Source organism: Phaethon lepturus, unplaced genomic scaffold (assembly GCF_000687285.1).
Source record: "Phaethon lepturus isolate BGI_N335 unplaced genomic scaffold, ASM68728v1 scaffold28410, whole genome shotgun sequence".
In the NCBI taxonomy this organism is placed as follows: Eukaryota; Metazoa; Chordata; class Aves; order Phaethontiformes; family Phaethontidae; genus Phaethon; species Phaethon lepturus.
In genome coordinates, this window is record NW_010510235.1 from 44,099 (window position 1) to 70,563 (window position 26,465).

A 26,465-nucleotide genomic window follows, 5' to 3' on the forward strand; every position below is an offset into this window, starting at 1 on the left:
GTAAGGGATCTCTTCAGGCTTAGCTCATATGAGTTCAAGTCAGCTAGTACATTCCTCTGCAAATAATAATGTGACATCTGAGAACATCTGGATTTAGAATGTGCCCATCATATTCAACACAACAACTACACGGAGTGACCTGTAGAATTAGGTAGAGGTAGACACTGGGCAAGTGTTATATGAAATTAAAGCTCATACTAGAATTAAGGAAGTGTGGTGTTTTTTCTGTACCATTCACACCCTGAATGGTTCAAAGAATCTGCTTGGAAGGAGATGATGCTGATATCTGATGACTCCCTGCTTTGAAAACAAAATGGAACCAGCCACCACTAATTCCAGTTCTAGAAGCAACTACATTTCATGTTATGCAACTAGCACATTTTGTTTTCACGTTCTGCATGTGATCAAGTAACTCCCTATTATACAGGCAACAATGCTTTGAAAGGAAGGGTGGGATTTTTATATAGGCTGTCTAGAAATCATGTAAGGGGTGCCTTCACCTGGGAAAAAAACATTTCTGCCTTTTTCAACTGGAGGACATGCTTTAGGCTTGTCTTGAAATGGCAGCATAGAGAACAAAACGAACACCCCTTAAAAAAATAAAATTTGTGCAATTAAAATTATCACTACAAATCTATTGGTGTTTGGCCCGCATTTGCTAGTATCTAGACTCATCAGTAAAAAACAGCACTAAGCTAAATTTTAAGCAACACCTGTACACTCCACTGATGAGTTGATTATGCTGATCAAAGAGCATTATATCAACTTCAAATTATTCACTAGCATGTAAAACTTGATAAAACAAAAAGATCAAACAGTGGCTTTGACAACTTTGCAGACGCCAAGTTGTGGAGGTATGTTTCAACAAAAGAAAAAAGTTAGTCACATGAAAAAGTATTTACCTGGAAATTAAATGTGCATAATTGCCAGCAACATTTAAAGCATTCTGGAGAGAATTGTCAATTGAAGCAGTATTAGGCCAACTCACATTTTCATACATCTTTTCCCTCTCAGAGTCTGCTGTTGGACTTCATCTATCCCAACTGCACCCATGACACAACAGCACAAATAGAACCTAGAAATCTATGGACAATTCCTGCTTAGAAGATCACCAGAAGATCTAGCAACCAGCCAGATCTCCTGTTCAGCCTTTCAGTCTCCTCAGGTAACATGGCACCCCCAGGACATGCTGGCCACATGAACTTGAATAATTCATTCTTATTTTATGTCATGTCTCTGCACATTTTCTGCCTGTTTCTTCAGCCATCTCCTCATCCCACTTTGTACTTCCTTATATACACCAACACTTCATCGGAACAGGACCTTATTTCTTGTGCAGTGACCAAGTTCCTGATTTGCCTAATCCTTCACAATTTATTATTTGGCAAGGCCTTTCTATCACATTTGTCCTACTACTCTTTTGTTCTGTAAAATATTATGAGTGCTCAGATGAAGTATTTTTAAGGTAGAGACATACATTCTTTGTTAGCTTTTAAAAGCTAAGGAGAAACCACTGAAAAATAAAAAAGGGTACTTCAAGCTGTGTGCTTATTTATTGGAAACCTTCACTGGGAACTTAGCAAGTATTTTCACAATGATGGTAATCCAAAGTATCACAAAATGTAACGTAAATACAAAGCCAACAGAATAAAAGATGAACTAAGTTCTCTAAAATTCTAGACTCATTTCTGAGGAGTACTGCCTCTTCATTTACAGCTTGCATTTTTTAAAAAATAAAACAAGATTCCTCTAGCCTGCTGAGTGGAAGAAATTAACTTCATACCAAAAGTTGAATTCTTGGAAGACAGTTACACAAACACGCATTAACAAGCAGACCAATTTTTCCCCTCTACCCTAAAACACCCTTAAGAACAATTCTCTAAAAATATAATTTAACACAGCACTGTGACACATGACTTGAAAAACTTCCCCAAGTCAGTAAAAGCATATTGCACATTACTTGTATTGCTGTCCTGAGAACCTTCAGAGAAGAGACAAACCAAGAGTATTTACAACAGAAGTTGCATATATCAAAACTAAAGTTCCACATTTGCACAAATCCATTTCTTGTAAATATCTACATTAACATAAAAAAGCCTATACAGTTTTTTGAGCCATCATCTCCACATTCAGTTGAAAAAATAAACCTTTGGCTATGTGGCAGTAGGTGTGTGTCTCATTGCAAAGAGGCAACAGGATCTTCAATTTTCCAGCTACGTTTTCCAAGAGAATGTCAAGATGGTTTTTCAAAAACTAAGTCAGCATTGTCTACCACTGCAATCAAACTCTAATTTCACAATAAAGTTAACCAGTTCCCTATCTTTGCCCCCTTTAACACCAGTTTCTGTCCTGAGCCTGAACTACTGCCACAAAGTCATTGAGCCCAAAACATGAAGTAACTGAAGGCAGTGAACCTTTCAAGAGCATTTCTTCAAGTAATATTAAATCTCTGATAAATCTCATGAACAATTTTACTAACAGTAATCTCCAGTCACAAAAGCAGCAGCATGTTAAACATCTAAGAGATGATTTAAGGTTTTGTTTTTGTTTCTAAAATACTTGAAGGCAGTGATGTCCTGTTCAGCACGACCACGTTTAGATTCCAATAGAATTTTAAGTCAAAAAATAATTTGATAGTCTTCTAGCCCTTTTTTTTCCTTTTATTCTGAAGTCTTGCACCTGAACTCACTCCTGCTCAAAGAAAATGGAAAGTGTTCTACACACAGATTTCTGCATAAATGAAGTTCACATTTAACTGATACCAATTTCAGTATATTTTAGTAGAAGTTTCCAGCAGTATAAGCTGCCACAGTTCAAGCCACACATCACTGGGAAAGAAAAGAAGGACTCCATGTTTTCCAACAACATCCTCTAGGTACATTGCTACTTGGCCAGAAATTCAACAAACACTCCAGCCTGAAATAACTCTTCAATACAAGCTTTCAGCCAACTCTGACAAGTCACTAACTGAAGACTAGAAAGAAGTAATATCCACAGGGTTTCTATGCAGATGCCTCTCAAAGTAACATTGAGTGAGGTATATTAATGAATTTCTATTTCTCTTTTAGGAGCCAAAGGTACAACCCTTGGCAGAAAGGCACCCAGACTCCAGTGATCAGTGGATCCAGATCAACATCCTCTGAATGAGGAAGTCATAAGATTCTGTTCCTTTGTGGTTTTCATTCAGATACGCATCTTGTATCACATACAGGGTCTCTTCTTCAGCTTCTATTCATATCACCTTTTTCTTCTGTCAATATTTATCCATCCAAACACCCAGCTGCATATGACTGATGACCACTGAAGTAACTACTGCCATAAACCATGGAAATGCAGTGTCTGGGCTCTGTTCCTAAGGCCACCTGCACAGCAAGGGGTGTTTGGATGGGCAGAGTCTGGGCAGTTGGCTGAAGACTGGCCTGAAGAGCTGCACAAGACTGCAGTGGGCTGTCAGCACTCCCAACAATCAGACCACTGGGCCTGTGGGCCTGTAAGGAGTCACGATAAGCAGAGCACAAATCTTGCACTGGCGACTGGAACTGGGAAAGCGTTGCTGAATGCTGGGCTAAAGGGTGATAACTGGATTGCTGGAAGATAACTTGAGAAGTGGCTTGATGGCTCAGATTTTCCACTGCTTCCTGTTCTTGATGTTGAATTGTTACTTGCTTTTTTATGTTACTGGCTTCTTTGATGTCATTCTCATAATATCTGAAACAAATAAGTAAGATTTATCAAAGAGAAATTCACAGAGCTTGTGCATATCCCAAAGTTTTCACCAGTCCAGCTACATCAGCAGCTTTTTGGCCCTAGCTGTATATGGTAATCTTCAGCTGCATTCTCAATTCATTTCTAATTATCCTGCTGTGATCTTCACACACTAACAACAGGTTTATGGATCATTTTTCATCGCAAGTATGTTTTTACTGATGGACTGATTATCTTGGAATCTTAAGTCCACAACACAAAAGACATTTTGAAATAGTCTGTGTAGGTAGTTGCAGAGTATTAAAGCGCATAGCTATAAGGAAACAAGGCAAATTCCTGTTAGATATTAGGAAGAAACATTTTCACACTTTTGATTATCATGAGAATGATGAAGCACTAGAACAAGTTGCCCAGAGCCGTTAGAAAGTCTCCATCCTTGGAGACAGTCAAAATTTGACAGTCTGATTTAACTTCAGTTGGCCCTGCTTCAAGTAGGAATTCAGAAGGTCCACTATCACTCCCAACCTAAATCATTCTATTAAACTTTTTTATTTTCTATTAAGACTGTATGTGCTCACATACCAGACCAGTATTGATGCATTGCAGTCATGTCCTTTACTGGAGAAAAAAAACAAATAATAGTTCTGAAATGTCTCCCTACTGTATTCTCAATGTTAGAGACACACTGGTGTCTCTCTGCAGCAAGTATATGGCAGCTACAATGAAAAAACAAGGGGACAAAGCTTTCATCAATCATCTGTAAAAGCTTCCATCCAATCACACAGACAACCAGTACAAGAAAGCATAATGAACACTAAATTGTGCACTCCATTCTGCATTGCAAATATTGTTAAAATACAGTATTTAGTAAAGTGACCTGATTTTTTCCCTTTTATTCCTCTCCCCAAACTGAAGATGGAGATTACCAATGTAATATTGTACTATCTTAATTCTAGTTAAAGTTACTTTTTTTTTTAAATTAGTATTAACATCTTCCCAAGAGCACAAACAGGTTTCTTTCTTTCTGATCTTACATGAGCATCATTTCAACGCATTGGGCAAGATGTTCCCAGGAATAACGTGTTAGCAATTCAAGCTGTGTTGTCCAGGCAGGAGAAATCTGCATACAGATACGCGAGGCACACACACAAGCTGCAGCAATCAGAGATGGACGAAAATGGAGGAAAGTGTGATCTACAAAAGAATAAACAAAAGCAAGAGTTATATTCTTAATCACTACAGTAAGCCTATTATGTGTATACATGGCAGAACAGGACAAAATTAAATGCGAAACTTTGTTCCACACATCTCATAGTATTAACTCATGACCAGAAATAGTCTCTCAAAACTGGATGAAGCTTTCCTGAAGATCTCTAATACTTGTTCATAACTGCCATCAAGGCTCAACTATAGTTCCTTTCATTTCAGAAGCTGCCACAAAATAGATTACGGCGAAATTTGTAGGCTGGTCTCAACTGAACCAAAGTTACGTATCAACAATTACACACATTGTTGTACCTGGCTTATGAGGATGCTGCAGTTCACTGCCTCTCACATGGGCAGATACTGGAAGCAATGCTGCAAACCAAATCATTAAAAGCCCCATCATTCTAAATGTTATGTCATGTCTTGCAGCACAGGACCCTCTAAAAAATATCATTAAAATAGATTCATACATTCAACTGCATAATATCATGTCTGCAACTGACAGTAGTTCATACTCCGTGGCAGGTCAAAAATGAGACCCCACTTCTGACAGTCTCACCAATTAGTGTTCTAAGCTGAAGAAAAATAATTTATCTCATCTAGAGATTTCTGAAAAGAGACAAAAGGCTTAGGTGCAAGGAAGGGACACTGTACCATTTGCCACCTGAAGTAACTGCAAAGGGAAACTATTCTGCTCAGATAATTTAGTGCAATCCATATTATGACAAGTTTTAAAGCCCTTATCTCTTTCAGATTTTTGCCTTTTGCCAAATGGAAGAATATTCTAGCATAAAACTAAGCCTCTTACCTTGCACTGAGAAATCAAGGAAATAATACGCATATTTCTCGAGAAAATTTTTGATTTTGGTCAGTGAGGTGACAGGCCAGCCATTGTGAAGGTCATTCTCGCCAATGGACACATAGAGGTAGTAGTCAATGTAGTGTGCTGGTGTTGGTAGACAGAGGTTCCAGTTGAAGTTTTCCAAAAGCAGCATTTCCATTCTAAGCAAATCTTTCTTGTTCAATACCACGTTCACATTGCACATGTATGCCAGGTTATTTAAGTGCTCCAACTTTGGAACTTTATCTTCTTTTTCTTCAAATTTACCTGCCAGAAGAGATGGTTTTCAGATAAGACATCTTTATGATTGACTGTCCAAAAGCCAAAGAACACTCCCAGAACCAGAAAGTCTAATGATAAAAGGTGGGTTTTTTTTACAGGAGAGGAAAGTACAGTGATACAAGTAGGAAAGAAGTCATACTGGTCAACATATTCCTATACCCTTTTTATGGTTTTGTTGGTCTGTTTTTAATTGTTTGTATAGTATTGATGCCAACACCAAGACTATAAACTCATTAGGATTACAGACAGTTTTTCTGATTATAACTGGAAGTGGTTTGCTGAAGGGCATTCAGTCAAGTGCGAAGAAAGCAAGCAGTACGGGGAAAATAGGGCAAAGGAATATCTAATATTGAGGAAAAAAAGCTCCTTTGGGTATGGAAGCTAAATGCACATGCTACAAAGACGACAACATTAAAAACCCTCGGGCAACACCACCTTTGCCCTTGCTGCTTCAGAATTCCTCTTTGTTCCTTCCTGTCTTGGAGGGCCTCATTAGCTAAGGTCACTGAAAGGCTAGAAGTACACTGCAACCAAGTGATTAACATAAATAATTCCTATGGGGCTAGGAAAGAACATACATTTTCAGAGTCAAGATAGCTGAGCAAAGCTGCACCTTTTCCTGAATTGTATCTACCAGCCTACTGAAATAGCAGTAGTCTCTAGAATGACTCAATTTTCACCAGTAGCTACAAAGTGCTGTCATTTCACACAGAAAACCAGGATCTCGCTTTATTCACCCTTCTTCATAAAAAGCATCCAGTATCAGATTTGATTCCCAGGATTAGATCTATCAGTAATAAAGCAACAGCATTACTTTGCTGCAAACTTAAGAAAGCAATTAAGGCTTCTTAAATTCACACTGTTGATTTACCAAGCCAAAAATGACCAATCTACCCACAACTCCTTGTTCAAGAGCTAGCAACAAACAATCTCCAGAAATAAGTTTCCAGTGCAGCTTAAAGAATATCCCCACTGCAAAATCCAAATCTATAGCTACTTAAATGTACTCTGTAGTTATTTTTCCTCTTTGTTCTTGAGGGCATATATTCCACAATTGATTCTTGCTTCAGTTGTCCTCCCATTGCCTCTGTAAGAGTCCTTTACCAACAAGGAACAATTAACAAGATTATTAGCTTCAGAGTAGTCTCATCAAATCTAAAAACAATTAAAACTAGTATTGCACTAAAAAATTATTTTAAAAGGAAGTAAGATCTTGCTATCCATTTACAATAGCAATTCCATCCAAAGAATCTCCAGTATATTAAAAACTTGACAGTTTTCTGTACTATTAGCAGCTTAAGTGTCTTTTAAAGACATTTAAAAATTGATTTTCTGTCTTTGAGCCTGTGCAGGTATCATAGATATGGAATGCATTAAAAGTGTAATATAGCAGCAACGCCCCCATAAAAGAGCATAACAATAATAATGAAAAACAAAATTAATCCATCACGTGAAGTAGAACAGGAAATAATTGTGGGCACACCATCCGTGAAAAAGACCTTAAAATTCAGGAGTCTGTATACACATTCATAAGCCTCCTTGTCACCTGAATTCAGAACTGTTTAAGAAAAACAAAATTTGAGAGAAAAAGTTAACCCTTTTTTTTTTTCCCCCCACAAGGTGATGTCACAGCCTGATACAGAAATGTAAGGAGTATGCTAGCAGGAGAAACTACTACATGCCCAGGAAACTGAGGATGAGATCTGTCATTCTGGTTGCTGTAAGTTCTAGTTCCTTCTTTCTTCCCACTCAACCTTGGAAATTTCAAAAGGTCAGACTGTAGCCTCAATAGCAGACTACCAGCACAGTAGTGTTAGGAAGGAATCATATCAACATAGGGCAAAGCTATTTGAGTTGATCAAGATAATTTTTCTTTTAAAGTTAAAAATAGTTGACAACAGCTAAATTTAATGATTTATTTGTTATTTTCCCCCTTCTGCTTTTCAACACACTGGTTCCTAGCTTTAATGTTAGATAGCAGCAGTCGCTGTAGCAGGTTGGAGGCACTGGGTATAACTGTAGCTAGGTAAGTTGAAGGGCTCCAAAACCAAGTTGGGAATGGGGAAGATAAATAATTTGGAAGTTTTCCTTCAAATAAACTGTAAAATTTGAATATGAGCTACTTTCCAAAGCAACATACAAGCAACTTGATCATATTTTCTTTCCCAGTTCCACCTTGACCTAAACACTTTGCTTCCAAGTTTACCAAGGACTTACCACCTATTTTTAAATTGAAGTCTGGAGAAGACAGCAGAAGTTAGTTCATTCCATCAGACCAAAGAGATCAGAAGCAAGAGAGAACAAGTTTAAGATGTTTTTAAAATGCAGTGTGTCCTTTTCCAGTTCCATAATTTAAAGATATTGGAATATACTATTCCTATTTTTGTTCCTTCAGTTACACCAGAAGCTGAGATTCTACGCACAGTATCTTTAAACTGAGAGAACCAGAACCTCCAACACAATTGCTGCAAGAATTAAAGGCCTGATCAGACAAGACAGTTGCAAGTCTAGTATTGACCAAACAAACAACACTGACTGGTTTAATCAACATCACACTTTGGGAGGAAAAACAAAGCTGCATTAGCTACATTATCACCTGGAGTCTGCAGTTTGAAGTTCATGAGAATTGTGTACAAGTCATTTGCATGCTTTTGAAATGCCACCTCAGATTAAAAGTTTGCTGTTGTGTTCTGAGCTCCAGTGACAAAACAGTTGTCATTACTGCCCTCAAATAGTTTTGTTTCAAGGTAACGGAATCATAAGTCTTTAAAGCAATGCTTAATTTAAGAAGTATATGATGCTGCAGATTTTTATACAAGAAAGCCTACTGAGGTCACTAGGAAGAATAAAATGACATGTAATGTAGGTCTACATTTGTGACCAACTTTTGTGTAAAATCTAAACAGATGGGGGCGGCATTGGACATCACTACAATCAAATGTACTCTCAAGAACTGATTCAACCGCTGTAGGAGGCAAGAGTCACTATATACACCTAGCTACACAGCATGCAGTTCAGACTGATTACTGGCAGTTAGGTAGATGATCTTCCTGGGGTTTTGCATGGGTAGCAAAACAAAAGCAGGACATGCAGGCAATTTGCTTTATTACATTTTCAGAATCCTTGAGAAGACAGAGGAACAAAAAGGACTGCCAATTTAAAGAGTCATTAAAGTGTAAGTACTTTTTATCCCATCAAAAATTAAAATCAATCCAAACAAAGGATAAACCAGTCAAGCCCATCTAGCCCAGCATAAAAACAAGACCTACAGCTGCTTATACAGCTGAAGGACCACTTTTCTTTATTCCTACATTGTTCCAGAAGGTAATAAAACAGCCTTCTGAGATTCTCTCCCATGCCACCCCCAGATACAAATGCAGCTTCTCACTGTCCTCTAAGCAAGGCAAGAGCGAGACAGGCTATTTTAGAGAGAGCCTGCTTAATTCCTTTTTCTGCAGTGTCTTACAAAGCGAGCAGTAAAGCATTTTCCATGTCTGTACAATAGCTAGCACACGTGCAAACCACTTAGCTCAAGGCACCTGAGTTTTTAATGCCTTACTATAGTAAAGTTTAATTACTAAAGAAAATATTCTGTACATGTTACAGCAACAGAGAAAAAAAAATAAGACTACAAACTAAGTTTTGCACTAATCTATATCCTGGACCGACACCCACTATTATCTTTTACTGAAAAAAGTAGCTTAGCTGTCTTTGTCAGAACAGTTACCTGCTTGTGGAAGTGGGACAATAAATGGAGAACAGATCACAAAGCACACTCCAATAGAAAAGCTGCCTGTTGTCTGACTACAGCTCCACTTAGTCAATGAGGAATTAGGTGACAAAGGATTACCCATGCCCTAAACTCAGACCATTTAGCACAGACATCTTTTCTTGCTCTAATTTCTTTTATTGTCCTGAGTTAACTCAGCTGTTGAGAATTCACTGGCAGATTATGGAGCTGGGCAAAATAAAGCCAGGAAAACCACAAGAAGAGCCTAAGTACTCTGTGAAGCAACGCAGCACTGGATGTGCTGAACAGTAAGCTACTTCTGCTTAAAACAATACTAAAATTTAAAAACTGTTATCATGTCTCCATAGCAGCAGAACCCTCTTGAGGAAGAGGGGCCATAAGAACTAGAATTGCTGGAACATTCAATGCCTCTGAAAGGCTGAGAGGGATGTTGCTTTTATCAGGTACTGAAGCACCTGCTACTGAAAAGGGTTAGCTCTTCAGGGAAGAAAGGAGCAGCTTTTAAGACCCAGCTAGGGTTTTACAGCAACAGGCAAAAGCTGCACTGCTTTAACTATACTGACATACACATACAACAACAGTACAGCCCTCGTATACCACAATTAACAAAACTCGCAGAAGAAACAGTTGCAGCGGTTTAAGACTTACTGCCCCGGTGCTTGCTCTCTCCCCAGAGTTTATTGCTTCTGCAGCTGGACCATTTAAATAGATTGTGTCAGTGCATCACATCTACTTCAGGGCAGCTGGTTCGCACAGCCCTCAGCCGGCAAATTGAGCCAAGTAGCACTGAAGCAGATGGGATAGTTTTACACAATCCCTTTTTCCAACAGAGCATTTAGGCCTAGAGCACCTTAAAATACCACAATCATTTTCTGTAAAAAATTGCCCAATGAAGACGTAGTTTAGAACATTACAACTTGCTTCTGCTCAACAGTGCTCCTCTATAAGGGGCTGCCTTCTCAGCTGCTGGGTGAGCAAAACTGAAAGTTCCTCAATTCCCTTCAGGCAAAATGTTAGTTACACTAGATCAATCCACTTACTGAAACCACCAGCCAGCAGGTTGTGTCTCGAGAAGATCAGAGCTTGTTCAAAGTACTGGGGTGCTTTGGGGGAAAAGGAAGCTAGTAACATTTTCAGTTGCTTATCTGTTTGCAAAGGGAGCATCCATCCATAGCCTGGTACAGAAACAGGCTTCTGAGCAGGTATACTGGTAATTATCCTGCTCTAGATACAGCTGGTTTGCCTGAAGACCACCAGTCCCAGCTGCCCAGCATTACTTCTCACCAGAAGCCAGCATCTCCCTGACCTAACAGCAGTCAACCTTAGCAATCACTAGTCTGCTTCAAGCAAGGGACAGATGGATTGTCTTGAGCAATTAAAACCACTGGACTTCACTAATGATCTTGCAGCAGCAGGAAACTACAGCTTCTGGTATTACCACAGCTGGACCTCAAAAGGAGGTCCTGTGTCTTCTAATCATATACCTAGCCAAAACATCTACATAGACCAGGTCGTTCCATATTACAAAAGTATGTTTAGTTTATGATTCTGATTTAGATCATAAAATTTCCCTTAATGCAAGTGAGACAGACTATTCTAAATACATTCATAAAGTAACTGTGACATCAATTTTTCCAGCAACTTTTCCTTCTCTACCCCAATAGCTTTCAGTTCACCTCTAGATTGCTGTGAACAATTTTTACCATTCTTTTTCAGAACTGATTCAGAGGAAATAATAACCATTGATGACATTAGCAAACTTCAAAGCTTTTGTAGCTGTTCTGACGAGCTAAACTATCTGATAGGAATTTCCAGAGGCCTTCTCCAATTGTCACGCTGTGCATACACTGCAAGAGAAACATACATCTTCCGGCTAATGAACGACTGGATGAATCGAGGGACACACGTCCACATTCCTCTCAACTGCAGCAAGTTCAGGTTGAACATTATTTGGCTGCTAGTGCCATTTGTTTGGAACAGTATTATCTTCTCACTCCCTCATCTCTCTCACAATTATTACCAAAGTGGGAAGCACTATCATTATCCAGTTTCCCTGTCTGGGGATACTGATGAGCCAGTCAAAACGCATTTCTAGATTATAGCAAGAGAAATTAGCTTCAGCTAACTAAAGGACATCTAGCCGAATGCGATGTTCTCCATCATGACAGCAGTGCTGTTGTATGCTATTGAAAATAGGTGACAGCAAGATTTGTAGGTAAAGGAAAAAAAAGAAACAAGTTTTGGAGATACTTTAGATCTGAGATAGAAGCAACAAACTTCAAAGCTAAGTTTCAACAACTTCTCTGAGCTTAAGAATTGTCAACTTGCATTTAGCTTAGAAGTTTGTTGCTTCCATTTCAAGAGTTGTGTCTCTAAAATGTTCTCTATTGTTCCCCCGCCTTACAGTAATTAGTGGGAATAAGTAATCTTGCCTCTAACTACACCTCATCTTGCTTGTGGTCTCCACACTACCCTCATCTCTTGCTCTTTTCTAAGGAAGCAATCAGGAAGAAAACACAGAGTTTGTCCCAATGTATTTATAACAATTACTGAAAGATAGTCTGCATTAAACATTCATCTTGATATGATGTAAACACCACAACTACTTAAAAAAAGATTAGTTTCTTGCTCTCTACAGTAAAGGCATATTATTTTTTAGAAGTACAAGTGTCTTGCAACACAGCCTGAAGAGCACTTTTGCTGCAATTCTCTGCTGAAAAACTATGCAACTTCCTACAGTAATGTTTTGCGGGAAGTTCTAATTACTGCATTTGCAGTAACAGGCAAGGGACTAATTTTATTATTCTTTGCCACAATGAGAATTTTCAAGGTGACTTGAGGCCAATACTTCTTACTTGCTCAGAATCTTTTACTACAAAACATGAAAAAAATCATAGTACAAGTATTCTTCCATTTCATATAATTTTTAAAGTAACAAACTAAACATGAGAATTCCCACCTACTGTAAAGTGGCTTTTCCTGACTTGACTTGCATCACTTTGAACTACACATACCAAAAAAGAGTAACCTTATTGCACATTAAGATGGCCCAGATAGTAAACACCAGAGCTTACTACGCTCCCAAGTCCCCAAACTGAGCCCTAGCTTTTTAAACCTTATCTATACAAGTTAATTAGGTGTTAATTTTGTGCAAAGCTACTTTGGTTCAACTTTCAATATTTTGGTTCTACACAACTCTTGAAACAGAAGCAACAACTTCTAAGCTAAGCAGCAGGAAAGCTGCCTTTACAGTAATAGACCTTTTCCCCTTCCTGTAAGGAATGATTTAATTCCAGATCAGGATGTATACATGCTACTGCATTGCTCTAATCTTAATTTTAGAAATATTCTCATACTCATTAGCTCACTAGACTTAGGCTTGCTCTTTAAACAAAAAAAAAAGGCAATTTGCTTAAAACAGGCAAAAGTTGCAAAACATTTCCGTCTAGTGTTATCACACAGCAGTTTGTGAAATTCCTTTTGCTTCACAGTTGCATAGACGTGGCCTAAAGTTGCATTTTACTTCAGTCATTTACATAAGGAAAAATCTTGAAAGCTTTTTTGGTTCTTTTTAAAACCTAGAAGCTACAGAAATCAGCATTCCAGTTCTCCCAATCTCATATAGCGAACCTCTGCCCAAGATCTTACCAGTATACCAATTCTGACAATTCATACGAAGTTTGAGGGTACCATTTTCATCCTATCTGCGTAGCACTGAAAATGTGAACTATAGCTATAAATTGTCCCTCTAAATCCAGAGGAAAAGTTATTAGAAGAAGTGTTGAAGCATCAGTTTTATGCTGGGGAAAAATGGAGGAGATGTATACTTGAAAGTGTCAGATTTATCTGAAGAAAATACTACACTTTTCCTGAAGGTAACATTCATCCATGCACTTGGGAAAATAAAAGAAAAACACAAAAACTCGCAACACTGCAAGGTTTCTTGTACTTACGAGATTACCCAAAAAAAGAAAGATACTGTCTGAAAGCTGAAGGAGTACACCTCTGAGCAGGTATCAGTCTCCAAGCTACCTGAACTTGTGATTTCGTTCAGTCTGATGTGTTTGAAATTAAGGGTACAGTTTCATAACAATTTACAAATCAGCCCTAGCCCCTCTCCCCTCCACTGCGCCAGCCTGAAGCTTGTCTGACCCCTCAGAAAAATACCTCTCTGGTAAATGTAGAAATACTTCCTCAGCTGGGATGGTTTTCTGCCAATCTACCGGTCTGAAGGAGCTCACTAAAGGCTCAGGTCAGCAGAATTGAAATATCTGAGAGTCCCTTAGGCTGTTTTATGACTGCACCTACGGCAACCATCTACATTCTTTGCTCTGATTTTAATATTGGCCGCCTTTGCAACATGAACCAGTAACTGCTCCACAAGATTCACCATCTTCTCTGCAGTCAGATAGACAATAATGTTTACATACACTAAGTATATGGGATTTTTTTATTATTTTACCATTATCTCTGCAGATTAATCTCTTCAGAATACAACCAATAAGGAAAAGCAGTAGCAATCCCATATTGCTAAACATATAGCATCACCCTCTTTCCTCAATAACTTCTGGCTCTCCACAGTGTTTTTTACCTTAACCAGTATGACTAGCATTAATAGCTGAAAAGTGCAAGCAGAGTTTGCATAACTTTTGTTGTCCACATTAGTGCGTTGCTCCACATGGCTCCCATATGGCAGGATAATTTCTCTGTAACCTAGAAACTGAGTTCATAAGTCTGTAAGGGTAGACTGCAATTCCTTGAGGCACCAGTGTTGCTTTCCTCCACTTGCACAGCCCTGGCTACAGAGAAGATTTCAAGAAAGCCCTAATGACAAATGTTCAAGATAATTTACTAAATGGATGCCAATACCAAAAATACAGTATTACACAGCAATGCCTAGCAATTTGATAGGAGCCCAGAACAAGTAATAGGCATTCCAGCGTCATCACCACATCCACTCAGTGCCTCAAGAAGCAAATTTTCCTTTGGCCCCTGTATAAGAAGCCTCTGATTTGCAAGGAACTGATTACGCCCAGTGATTACAACAGAGGCATAGATTGTCCAAGGAGATATCTCCAGGAGAGGCTGCACGTTATACAGATGTCATTCCCTACTACCAACTCTTCCTTGGAACCAACCTCTCCCAGTCTTGCCACTTCTTCCCACCCCATCACCCCCTGATCTTCATCATCCCCTTCCACTGAGCCAGCTTCAGCTGCCAAAACTTCCTCTGCACATTGACACCAGGATATAGATGTGAAGTGCAAGCTATGCAGCTGAGCAGAGTTTATTAGCAGACTGCTTTATGCCTTGACATGGACTTCATTAAGCCTTACCCTAAGTAGCTGGAAGCTGTTAACACAGAGAAAACAGCACATCATATATAAGGAAAACCACCATCTGCTCAGAAAAAAAAAAGCCTTGATAGACAGCAGCCAACTTACTTGCTAGGAGAAGACAGGCAAATGAAACGATGTGCAGTTGCTTGACAGTGATATCGTAGTGATCCATAAAGAGGTCCAATAAATAGACAGCGAGATGCCGGGCCGTAGGGCAGAGATTGAAATGGTTGCTGAGGACAGTCAAGAGATCAATGAAGTATCGGCGCATCCCAATCTGTGGTGAATGAGCCTTATACGTAGGCAACTTAAGTTCCTGAGGGGAAAAAAAAGAAAAGGGAAGAAAGACAGGTACTGAAACAAACACTGTTTCGGTGTTTGGAATCCCAAACCACCACCCACCACCTGCTATGGCAAATGCTTAGCAGCTACAGCACTATGATTGATACAGAAATCAGGGCTGGATTACTGCGTGTTTTGACAGTCACTTAACTTGTAGTACTTTGGTCATCCACACACTTTCCTCACAAGCATTAAACACATGCTCAAACACTGTAAATTACAGTTTAACCCAGGAATAACTTGCTGTTGCTTTCTACAGAACACCAAACTTCTCAGCCACAAAAGTTGCTGCTGAAGGACTCCTTTTTGATTTTGTTCACCCAAATTAGACTGTTAAGTAAGGTTTTAACAGTTTCATAGGCAAGAAGGGCAAGATACGTTTCTCTCATAGTCCCCGTTCCTCAGTTGCCAAAGTTTCTACATTCTGTGCCAAAAAAATGTCTTTAGAATAAAGAACATCTATCTTACAGTAAACAAAAATTAAAAAAAAAAAATCACATGGTGCATGGCTGCAGCAAGAAACAAAAGTAGACATTAACCAACAACATTGGAGAATGATTAAACTATGACCTTTTTCTAATTATAGCAAATTCCAGTATTTTCTGTAGTGACTGATGTCAGCATTGTAAAAGCTAACTATTGAACTGACAGACTGTATTTCACATGTAAGATAGAAATTTTCATTTTAAACGGCAGAATTATAGAAGTTTTTGATCTACCTATGCTAGATCTTCACCTGCAAGGGTTTTACACACAAGTTTGTAGTCCCTATGGAAAGAGTAAGTTAAGGGAAGGAATGAAGTTCCCTGGGAATACCCACCAACTAATGCCACTTAAAAGTTGTCACTTTGTTGTTTTAGACATGGTCGTATACTAATGCAGTTACCATGGCCAGACTCAAATCAAAATGGGCTGAACACGTTTGATAGGCATAGATTAAAAAACAAACAACATTTCAGCAAAGTGTATCTCTCAGTAATTCAGGTTCTGCTTATACGTCATTTTTGTATTACATATACTTAATAAATTAGAAGCAGTACAGTGCTGCAAGATAGACATGTTTTATAGCGGAATACAAAGCGGTACATACAACAGTTAGTTCTACTACATAAATCAGGACTTAAAAAAAGCATCCAGAGGAAGTATCTGCACTGGCTACCCCATTTACAGAAGCAAGAAGCACCACCTTGCACAGCTGGCGCGGTGGCTGCCCACGCTCCTTTCATCCCCTGGAAAGAGACATTCCACGAGGAGGTTCAACTTCGCAGGAAAAACCGGCCGCACAATCGGGCTCAGAGGGGCACACGTAACTGGAAAGCAGGGAGGCTCCAGAACGAGACGCAGCTTACAAAGACAGCAAGCCGAGCGCTCTTACGGATGATTGCTTCCCAGGCCTTTTTAAAGGAAGTCAGTGAAAAAACACATTCCAGACTGAACAGATCCATGCTGTGGACAGGCAAACAGCCCTTTGAAACCTGGGATAGCCTGCACTGCGGGATTATAAAGAAATCACCCACCAGTAACAATTTACAAAGCAGGGAGACAATGGAACATGTTCCCTTCCCATTGTTTTATACCCAGAAAACCCCCATAAATTTGATTTTTTTGATTGCCTTATGTACAGAGATTTCAATCCATCAGTCCAACTGACATACACAGTTTCAGAGCAGGAGTTCCTAGTATACCCGTAACATGAATGTTCTGGCAGAAATGGTTTCAAGCTCAGTGCTTACATCAGCTAAAATAATTCCTTTTTTTATATGTCTATACAAAGCCCAAGCTATCATAAGATCAGGTGGCAATTCTACCTCTGAAATATTTTGTTCTTCTAGGTGACTGGTAGGAGCTTCAGGTTTTATTTTCTGAAATGTCCTTCCTGTTTGCACAGCTATGTCTCCCAGCAAAATTACACTCTCTATATACTCTGAGGTCAGCATATATATTTTATGTGAAATTTGCTTTTTAGACCATAACAAATGCAAGAAAGAAACAGTAACTCCAATTACACATTTACTCAAAAAATCTGACATGTCTAAATGTTACAGTTCAGTGGGTGAGCATTAGAGGCTCAGAATGAAAGCAGAAACCCAGAGACTTGGGTCTGAACCTCAGATGCTCAGAGGCCAGAACTACCCCTACTCAGCCCGCTGCGCTAGAAAATTCAAAGACCAGTCAAAGCACCGAACTTAAGCCAATAGGATTATTCTGCTACTGGTTTAACACAGCCATTTACTCCCTGTAAGACATCTGGTTTATTTATTTATTATTATTTTTTGAAAATTGGTTAACTAGTAAAGGGTGCAAGTGAAAGGCACTTTAATTTTGTGCACTAAAAAACCCACATGGGCTTCCCTGTAACAAGATTTAACAGCACAGACGAGGTTCAGCTTCAGGATTAATCTCAGGAGGAACAGAGCCATGTGCTGTGGCTTCTTGCAAGATCAAGTTCCTAGGTATTAACTGATCTAGGGTAATTATCTGAGTATAGGCAAGAGCCTTGCCCTGCACCGCATAGCATGAAGCAGCTAGTAAGTAGTTCAGTAGGACTGCTTTTACACAGACAGATCAGTCTTAAATGATGAGATTTTCTTTTAATGGGAAGGGAGCGGTACATAGTTTAACAATGCAAGAGCTGAACAGCAGACTTAGAGTTACCAACACGGCTGCGGGCATGCACCCCTTGCCATCAACCCCCCACAGGGTTCTTTAGCATAAGGTCATCAAGAAAAAAAAATTACTCCTTTGAATTAGAAACTTGCTACTTCGGGAATACTGATGCAGGATCACCAAATACAACTCTATGGAAAAAAATTAACTTTGGGGGAGCAAGAATAAAATCAATCATTTCCGTTGCTTAATTTTTTTCCTCTATCTCTAGTAAAGCAACAGAGAAGAAACTGGGAGTCCTGCTGTCTGCTGGAGTTGCCCTTTCATATGCTGCTTCTGCTTATCTTTGACCTGTTCATTTGTATCTGCTTCAAGTTTGCTTTGGGCTACCGAGCAATCGCCACATTGAAATGCTAAAAGCGGCAGCACATAAGAGGCTCACAGGTGTCTGGGAAATTACTTAACAAGCTTTGCTCAACATATTGATCAGTGTCTATCCACAAAATGCCTCCAGAAGGCACAGCACAGCATTTAAAGGGATCACCACTTAATCTCAGGACCTGAAAAGTAAGGCTTGGACTGAGTCAGGCCTGAAGGCAAAGACTGTTTTTAAGCTGTAACCTCCTACCAGCTTCAAGACCTGACCTTCTAAAAGAAGGGAATGGGCGTAAACATTTTTAAGTGGTGTTAAAGAAGACAAATCTTCCTCAGCAATCACACCTGAAAGACAGCCAGGCTCCAGACACCAGCCATTCATTCACTGCAGAGACACAGCTCCAGTAACCTGACCACTTCAGCTGGCACCATTCCTCACCACAGCTCAGGAGCCAAGATTGCATCTCTGGTTCGGGGGCGTTTTGTAACTGGGCTGAGCAAATGCACTTCAGAATCCACCCCTAAAGAACATACTGGGCAAACAAGACTTAAACTAAAGCTTCTGAGCAGCAACAGAAGGTTAGGCTTTCACTGTCCATTTGAACCAAACCAGCCAAACAGCGATTGAAGTGGAGAGGAAGAAAACTTAACAGGATCACTTCCTCCAGCTCCCTCGAAGCAGCAGCAGGCTGCAGGCCAGTCTGCCCAGCATTTATCTTCATCACAGTCCCGCATCAGATGGTTTGGTGTGCAACATGGCAAGAGGTTCCACATACACGTTCTTTCTGTCCAATTTCTTTTTAGTAAAACTGTTCTCCCACTGATATAAAGCCATTAATGAACTGACAAGTAGTCAGGAGAAAAAAAAAGCTAGCAGTAGAAGTTAGCAAGTGATGTGACATTATGGTAATAAGTCACACTAATAATGATCAGTTCTCGGAACAAAAGTGGAATTCATCAGGGTATTTTGGAACAACTCACAGGCCTTTTGACAAGGACAATGAAGTGCTGTAGCAAATACGCCTCGGGTTCTGAAATTCAGGGAGATGTTAACTGAATCTGGTTTTCTACCATGTCAGAGCACTTGGACTTCAGTCAGGATCTGTTCTGTCCCACAGGTCAAACACGCAACATCTCTTGACCCTGTGCAACAGCTCTGGTGTTCCTTACTGCTCTCCTCCCTCTCTCAGCACCAGTCACCTCAGCCGCTGCACACAGGCATCTCCAGAGCGCTGCATCCTCTGTGGAGAGCCAGGTAATTACCTTCTCATTTCTGGAGCAAAATGAAACACTGAGACCAGAGCTGCTCAGGAACAGTAAAGCCCCATTCATCTGTTAAAATACTTGCCTATACAGACGCAGGCACCACTTACTGTTACAAACTTCATACTTCTCTCATTATTATCCATTAATGTTATTACCTACTTCTGTTTCTGGATATGTAAACAGAATCCAGTGCATGGCCCCCTCTACCACAGCTCACAGATCTTGACCACTGATCCTAACCCAAAATCTGAAAAAGGTTTCCAGCTGATGAACAAAATTAGACAGTGAAGGTATATAACTAGCCTCAACAAGATCTCCATGATTCTTCTTAATCCAGCAGTAAAGTACATAAACCCAAGACACCACTTGTGTGGCATTCAAATTTAAAATAATAAAAAAATAAAAGGAAAAAGGCTACTAAGTGTTTAAGTTAGAAAACTAGTAAAAAACATGGTAACTTAGGTAATCATTTAGCACTCTGTATGTTGCATGTTCTAGAAAAATAGCATGTACATGACCTCCACCAGATTCTTAAGAATTCCTGTTGTAAAAATAACAGACATTGCAAACTTGTTGCCATTAAAACAGGAAAAAGAAATACTTGTAGATTAAAGAGAAAGCTTATCTAGCAGGCTATTAAGTTGTTCTTTGAAAGAGACAAACTCCTTCCTGTTTTGTGTTCTAACCAGTCTTCCAGCTGTGGAAGAAAGGTGCCAAACTGATCTCCTAGATGTAATTATTGCACCACAAATGAGAAACCACTAAAAGCTAACTTCTCTATTTATGCAGGCAAGAAGATCTATGCCAAGAAAAACTTAGACTATACTTTTTTTTATAGGAGCTTGAAAGTTCAGAGCACTCTGCATGCTGCTTTGCAGTAGACTAGGTAGCATGCTACCAATTTAATTCTGCTACTAAAGTGACGCTATTCTCTCCCGCACAGAAGCAACCCTCCTGGCCCTGCACAGATCCACTAACAAAACGACTTGTACAAAACTTGCTGCTCAGTGTTCCCATGCTTAAGCAGCTGACTGCAGTTTAATTAATCAGTCAAAGGTTGCTAGTGTATTTTGCAAACCATCTGATAGTGGAGTATAGCTGATGCATTTGACTTACTGATCTTCAAGTTGGCCACACAAATTCAAAGGTGGGGGCAAAGATACGTGACAGGGCAGTGCTCTTACGGTATGGCCAGCAGGATGTGTGTCCTCGCAGAGCGGAAACGCATGGTGAAAGTCTCCGAAATGGTCGCACTCGCTTAATCTGTGCAAGCACAAGCCACACTGTGTTATAACACAGAGACACCAAGGATTATAACTGTTAGAAGACACAGCAATAAGGGATAGTCTAGGATTCACTGCATCATCTGTTACTCATCTTTTCAGCCCTGCTATAACCATATCTCTCAGTCCTGCAAGTTGCAGCGTTTCCCATTATTTAAGCAACCTTCAGCTCTTTTAGACAAGTCTTAATCAGGCCCTAGGAGAAGCGCCAGTCTTGCACAGCGTCTGGACTCAGTATGTAGGAGTAAGAGACAAACCTGACAGAACCACGTTTCAAGAAATGATGTCAACAGTTCCTCTCATTATTTCCAGTAAAAATTTAAGATACAGATACTTTCTAATAAGGAAGGGTACATGGGCAATATATCCTTTATTTTTGCCCTCATTCAATAGCGACCAATCAGGTGGACAGAGCAACAGATTAAAGACACACTTGTTACACTGCCTAAATCAGTGGTGCCAGCAGCTACCCTTACTGATTTAGGATACATTCCATTGTGAGGTGCGAATGAAACACCATAAAAACACCATAGAAGATTTTCTCCCATTACCACTGTTCCTGCACACTCAACAGCAGTAGCAAATTCATATGCATCTTCCACAAAGGACCAGAACTCTGGCCACAAAAACAGAACCTCGAGTTCCAACCTACTCAATGACTGTGGCTTACACCGGGATTTTTTCTTTACTCTTTCAAAGAACAGTAGGCATCTTCAATAGTTTCCCCTGCTTTACCTAGATTAAAGGCCATCTCTGACTTCTGTGCTCTTCATACATTTCCCCTACCACTCGCCTCTGTCTTTCAAAATATCTACAGATGAGCGCAGACTCCATTCCTTGATATCTGAGTTTAGTGTAGATGCTTAAAATTAAGGTTTAGGCATACTACTGAGATGTCACACAAAAAACCTGTGGCAGACCAAGACAGCATTTCAACTGTATGTAAAAGCTTTTTGTGCTTGAATCCACCCTGCCCTTCAGCATCCTCACAACAGTCCCAGGCATTCAAAATTTGCGGGAAAGCTGAACCAGTATTGTGCTTGAAAATCCATTACTTCACACATTCCACTGTGGTATTTTATCAAGCATTTCATTAAGTCCTTCTTACACACTTCAAAGTATTCAGAAGTTCAGCAGCTAATCTGAGAAACATCAGAGAAAGGAGTGTGAAAATTGAAATTCCAACTTTAAGGGGAAAAGAAGAGAGATCATGAATAACCATGTACTTCATTAGGACACCTGTTCCTTTCAGCTCCATGCACATGCTGCCGTCTATAACATAAGCAAATTACAGATAGCAACCACTAATGCTATTGTTGCTGATTTTCAAAAGCTAGGATTTTTTGTGTGTGTGTTTTTTTTGTTGAGTGAACAGATTATGCTTTTGTTGCTGGGCTTCCAGTCTTGGATAAAAAACCTCTCATATTAATACACCTCAATGCCTGTTACACCTGCTTTCTTTTACAGCTGACTCAAACTGGAAAGGTGCATCAGAATGAAAGGTTAATATTTTATCCTTCTATTAAATGCAATGGGAAAGAGCCCTTTTGCATGTCTGCAAGTATCTGGGACCCCTGAATTTCTCATCTAGATTTTTTTTTTTTAGAAACAACAGAAGCACAACCTATGCAATGCCCTAACACCTTCCCTCTGTTCAGAGCGTAACTGTCTAGTCTGCACCAATCTGAATGTCAGGCTGTGCCAGACAGATCTGAACATATCGAACATACCATTTCATTAATTAAGCATCAAAGAGATGACCACTTTTTTAAATAACAAGGACATGAGTGGACTTTCAGGCTAAAAGATAAAAACAGTACTTGTTACATCAAGATCTTCACACTACCAACGGGTCAAGCAAACCAGATGCTTTCGCAAAACAGCAGAAAATAAAGGGACATATGCTAGGTGCAGGGAGAAGAGGGAAAGATCATATTTTTACTGAAGTTTTTACTGCACAGGACCTGCACTACTTCTAACAGGACGATTTAAAACTGCAAGAAATGCACTTATGGTGACAGTATTCAAAGACCGTTGAAGAAAAGGGCCCTTCACAACAAACTCTGTATAGATTATACTCCTGCTTCAGAGACTGCGGTCCAAGCTGACACCATGGATGAAGCAGAGGAAAACGTTGCATGTCAAAGTAGAATGAAACACACTATAGTGGTAAACAGCATTTCCTCATTAAGGTCTTTAAACCAAGAGGAGGTGGGAGACATGTGTGGAGGAACTTTCACCTAGAGGAAATCACTCAGACTTTTTTACCACTTTAACAGCAAAGGACTGTTTGCTTTTGGCAGAAAGGATAAGCTCTCCTTACCTGGCTGAAAGTAACTGCAGACAGTAATTTGGACTGCCTTTAAAAAGATCAAGTTACAATTACTAACCTTTTAAATTCACAAAACAAATCCTATAAAATTTGGCCCTGCTCTGAGTATCTATACAAGAGATAAATAAAAAGGGAAATGCAGGCAGATCTAGTAATTCTCATTAATTGCAGGAAATGAACATATCCTGGAAGGAAACAGCTCAACATAAGCACAAAAATGGGAGAGGAAGAGCAAGCAGACATCACTTATTTCTGGGATGATCAGACTGCCTCCTAAAGCAAAGTATTTCCTCAGCTTTAAAAAACAAATAAACAAAACCCCCCAACACTGACTTGTTACTCAGCTTTCCACGCTTGTGGGGCATTCACGGCTACCAAAGCAGACAGAAGAGTTTTGTGCAGATGCTACAGTAGTTTCACTTCCATTGAAAGGTCTCTGATTTTTGACATCAAAGCCAGCTGCCTGGCACAACCAGTACCTTTCCATTAGCACTATCATAGGGCCACTGTAGAAGTAGTTGAAGCACCAGAAAATATCAGCACATAGACACAGCACCTTCCTTGGCTTGGTGTGCGTCAGGCTCTCCTAGTACAGAACATACACAGTAGGCTCCAGTTTTTATTTTCCTTCCTGGCTCAGTCTTGCGACAGGTTTAATGTTCTGGCCTAATCCAGGGGAACACTTTAAGCTCTCATTTGAAGTCTAAGGATGTGTGTAGCACTTTGGGAATTTATGTGTTTTGCTCCACTAGGTCAGCACGCTCAATAACTAACACAATACCGTCCTGCTAAGCTGAACGCTACATCCCAATAATCACAGCACAGATATTTTACTAGTCAGACAATTCAGGTGCTATTAATTTCCTCCGCACTGAGCTAGAGCCTTCAGGAAGTCAAAGCCTCTCAGCATCTTTCAGGCCTCTCTGAATTGGAAGCCAGGTATACCTGGCATTCAGGATCTGCTTTCATGCGTAACATATCCATCAGATACAGCACACATCTGTCACAAAGGACACCAACTTGCAACCAGATTAAGAACTCCTCCCAAACCCAGCTCGGGGGGTGGAGAGGATGGCGTAACATTTTTTGCTAGTTGTTAACATAAAACCTATGTTGTTTCTTAGTAGGCATACATCGATATTTGTACGTCTAAATTGTTTTTGGGGAAAAAAAGTGTTTCTAACGATCCTTCAGTTGTTTTAGGACAAGAGTTACGTTATTTAAAAGGGACATTTTATTCCTCACCTTAAACCCAGACTTTAAGTGTGTTCTTCAAAAAAGTGGGACAGCCTGCAACATGCGTGTTCACCTCGACAAGCATCTTGAAATAACTTTCCTGTCAGATTCACGCACTAAAACTGAGACCTGTCTAATTCTCACCCAAGACCAGAGACACACTGTTCCAGACTAGGACTCCTCAGCAAGTATCTGAATCCAGAGAGGTCATTTAGGCTTGAGGGTACCCTTCCCTGAATCTTCTGTATTCCAATATTAACATGCTAATACACTAATAATGCACTAATACTCTAGTGGGGATGCCACTACTGAAGCTTATTTTGTTTTGTGCCATTGCCATAGGCGTCTCTAAAATTGGTCCACGCTCACAACACTGACTTCAGTACTTCAGAACTATTTATCTTCCCAAACTTTGCTGGAGGATCGTTTTGAAGAGTTCCACAATGTTCTACAGTAAATTCTGACACTTCGGACATCAAAAAAGCAAACCTCAACAATATACTTCAAAGTTGTTCCTGCAGAATTACTTTACAAAAAAAAAAATCATAGAAAGTGAACTGAAGAAAGTCTGGGGGGCTGTGATTATTTTTCCTCGATATACTTGCACTCTGGGTTCTCATGTAGTACTTCCTTCAAAAGGGAAAATCATCCTTACCAGGTGGGAAGAATTAGCATTAAAATTGTCCGAGGAGAAAAAGATGAGCAGCCCAGAAACCCTTCTCCCTCTTTACAGGTTCTTTAAGTAATTCTTGTCATTTCAGCTGGCCTAGGTTAGTATCCGTATAGAAAGAAGTCTGAGCAATCTAGAGTCATCAGATGCACCCAGAAAGCAGGCTGAAAAATTAAATAGTTGATCAAAAGATAGTGGACACACTAAAATAACAAACCACAAAGTTCCCCCCACCTTTTAACGCCCTGTCAGTCGGAGCCTCAGTTATTCCTCCCCGCTGTAGGGCCGGGAAGACCCGAGAACAAACCCACCCGCTCGCAGAGACCCGACAGCAATTAACTCACCTGACGCTAAATGCCTGTAAAGTAAACAAAGGGAACTGAATGGCCAAAGCGCTAACCTTGCTAGCCGTAACTCAGAAGCTGCGTCAAGCGCGGGGAGCCGGCACTTGCCGAGGGCTCTCTCGCGTTACCGACTAAGGGCATTTAGGGCTCCGCCGAGACTGCGGGGCGGCCTGAGGAGATGCGGGAGGCCAAGGCGCGGCCCCAGCGCTGCCGGCTCCCCGCACGGGCTCCCCTCCTTACTGCAGGGCGTTCCACTGGGGTTCTAGTCACGCGTAACCGATAGGCCAAGTTCTAGATGAGCCATTCCACGCCGCGTCTGTACATCTTTCAGCCCCTCTACGGGCTGCCAGGGAACAGGCTCCCATCTTTTACTCGAACTTTAGCATTTACCCGGCAGAAAAGCAGCAAAGCTACTTCTCCAGATCCCACGAGACGCTGGTTTTCCGCGGGTCAGCATCAGCATCCTCTTTAGCATTTAATGCAAGGAGTCATCAACACCCCGGCTAAGTTAGAGCCGCCGGGAAGCGGCAGGCAGGTGTTTTTAGGTTCTCGCAGGTTTGGTTTCGAACGAGTCTCGATCGAAAAGAAGCGCAGGGGGAAGAGCTCCCTCCACGCAAACCTGCTCCTTCGAGCGCTGCCGAGGCCGAGCTGCTCAGCGCCCAGCCCCCGCCCGGGCAGGGTAACAGACCTTCCTCCGTGGGCCGGTGCCCACGCGTTTCTGCGAGGGGGAGGGAAAGGAACAGAGTGGGACCCAACCTTCGTCCTCAAGGTCTCATGGATGTCTGCAGCCAGCTCCCCTTTCCACCACTGCTCCTCCATCCCCTTCCTTCCCATTCAGGCAGAGGTCTGGACGAGAGACGCGGCCGCCCGGCGGGGAGAGCGATCC

At 40.5% G+C, this 26,465-nt stretch overlaps 1 protein-coding gene across 1 annotated transcript; it reads right to left on the bottom strand.

Moving 5' to 3' along the window:
* Window positions 1-3,260: 3,260 nt before the first annotated feature.
* CCNJL (cyclin J-like) lies at window positions 3,261-21,748 on the bottom strand. Its single transcript, XM_010296350.1, has 6 exons — window positions 21,687-21,748; window positions 20,899-21,031; window positions 15,230-15,440; window positions 5,720-6,019; window positions 4,740-4,899; window positions 3,261-3,708 (listed from the first exon to the last, which is right to left on the bottom strand). Exons 1-6 carry the CDS (start codon window positions 21,746-21,748, stop codon window positions 3,261-3,263), a joined length of 1,314 nt encoding a protein of 437 aa, XP_010294652.1.
* Between the last annotated feature and the right edge of the window lie 4,717 nt (window positions 21,749-26,465).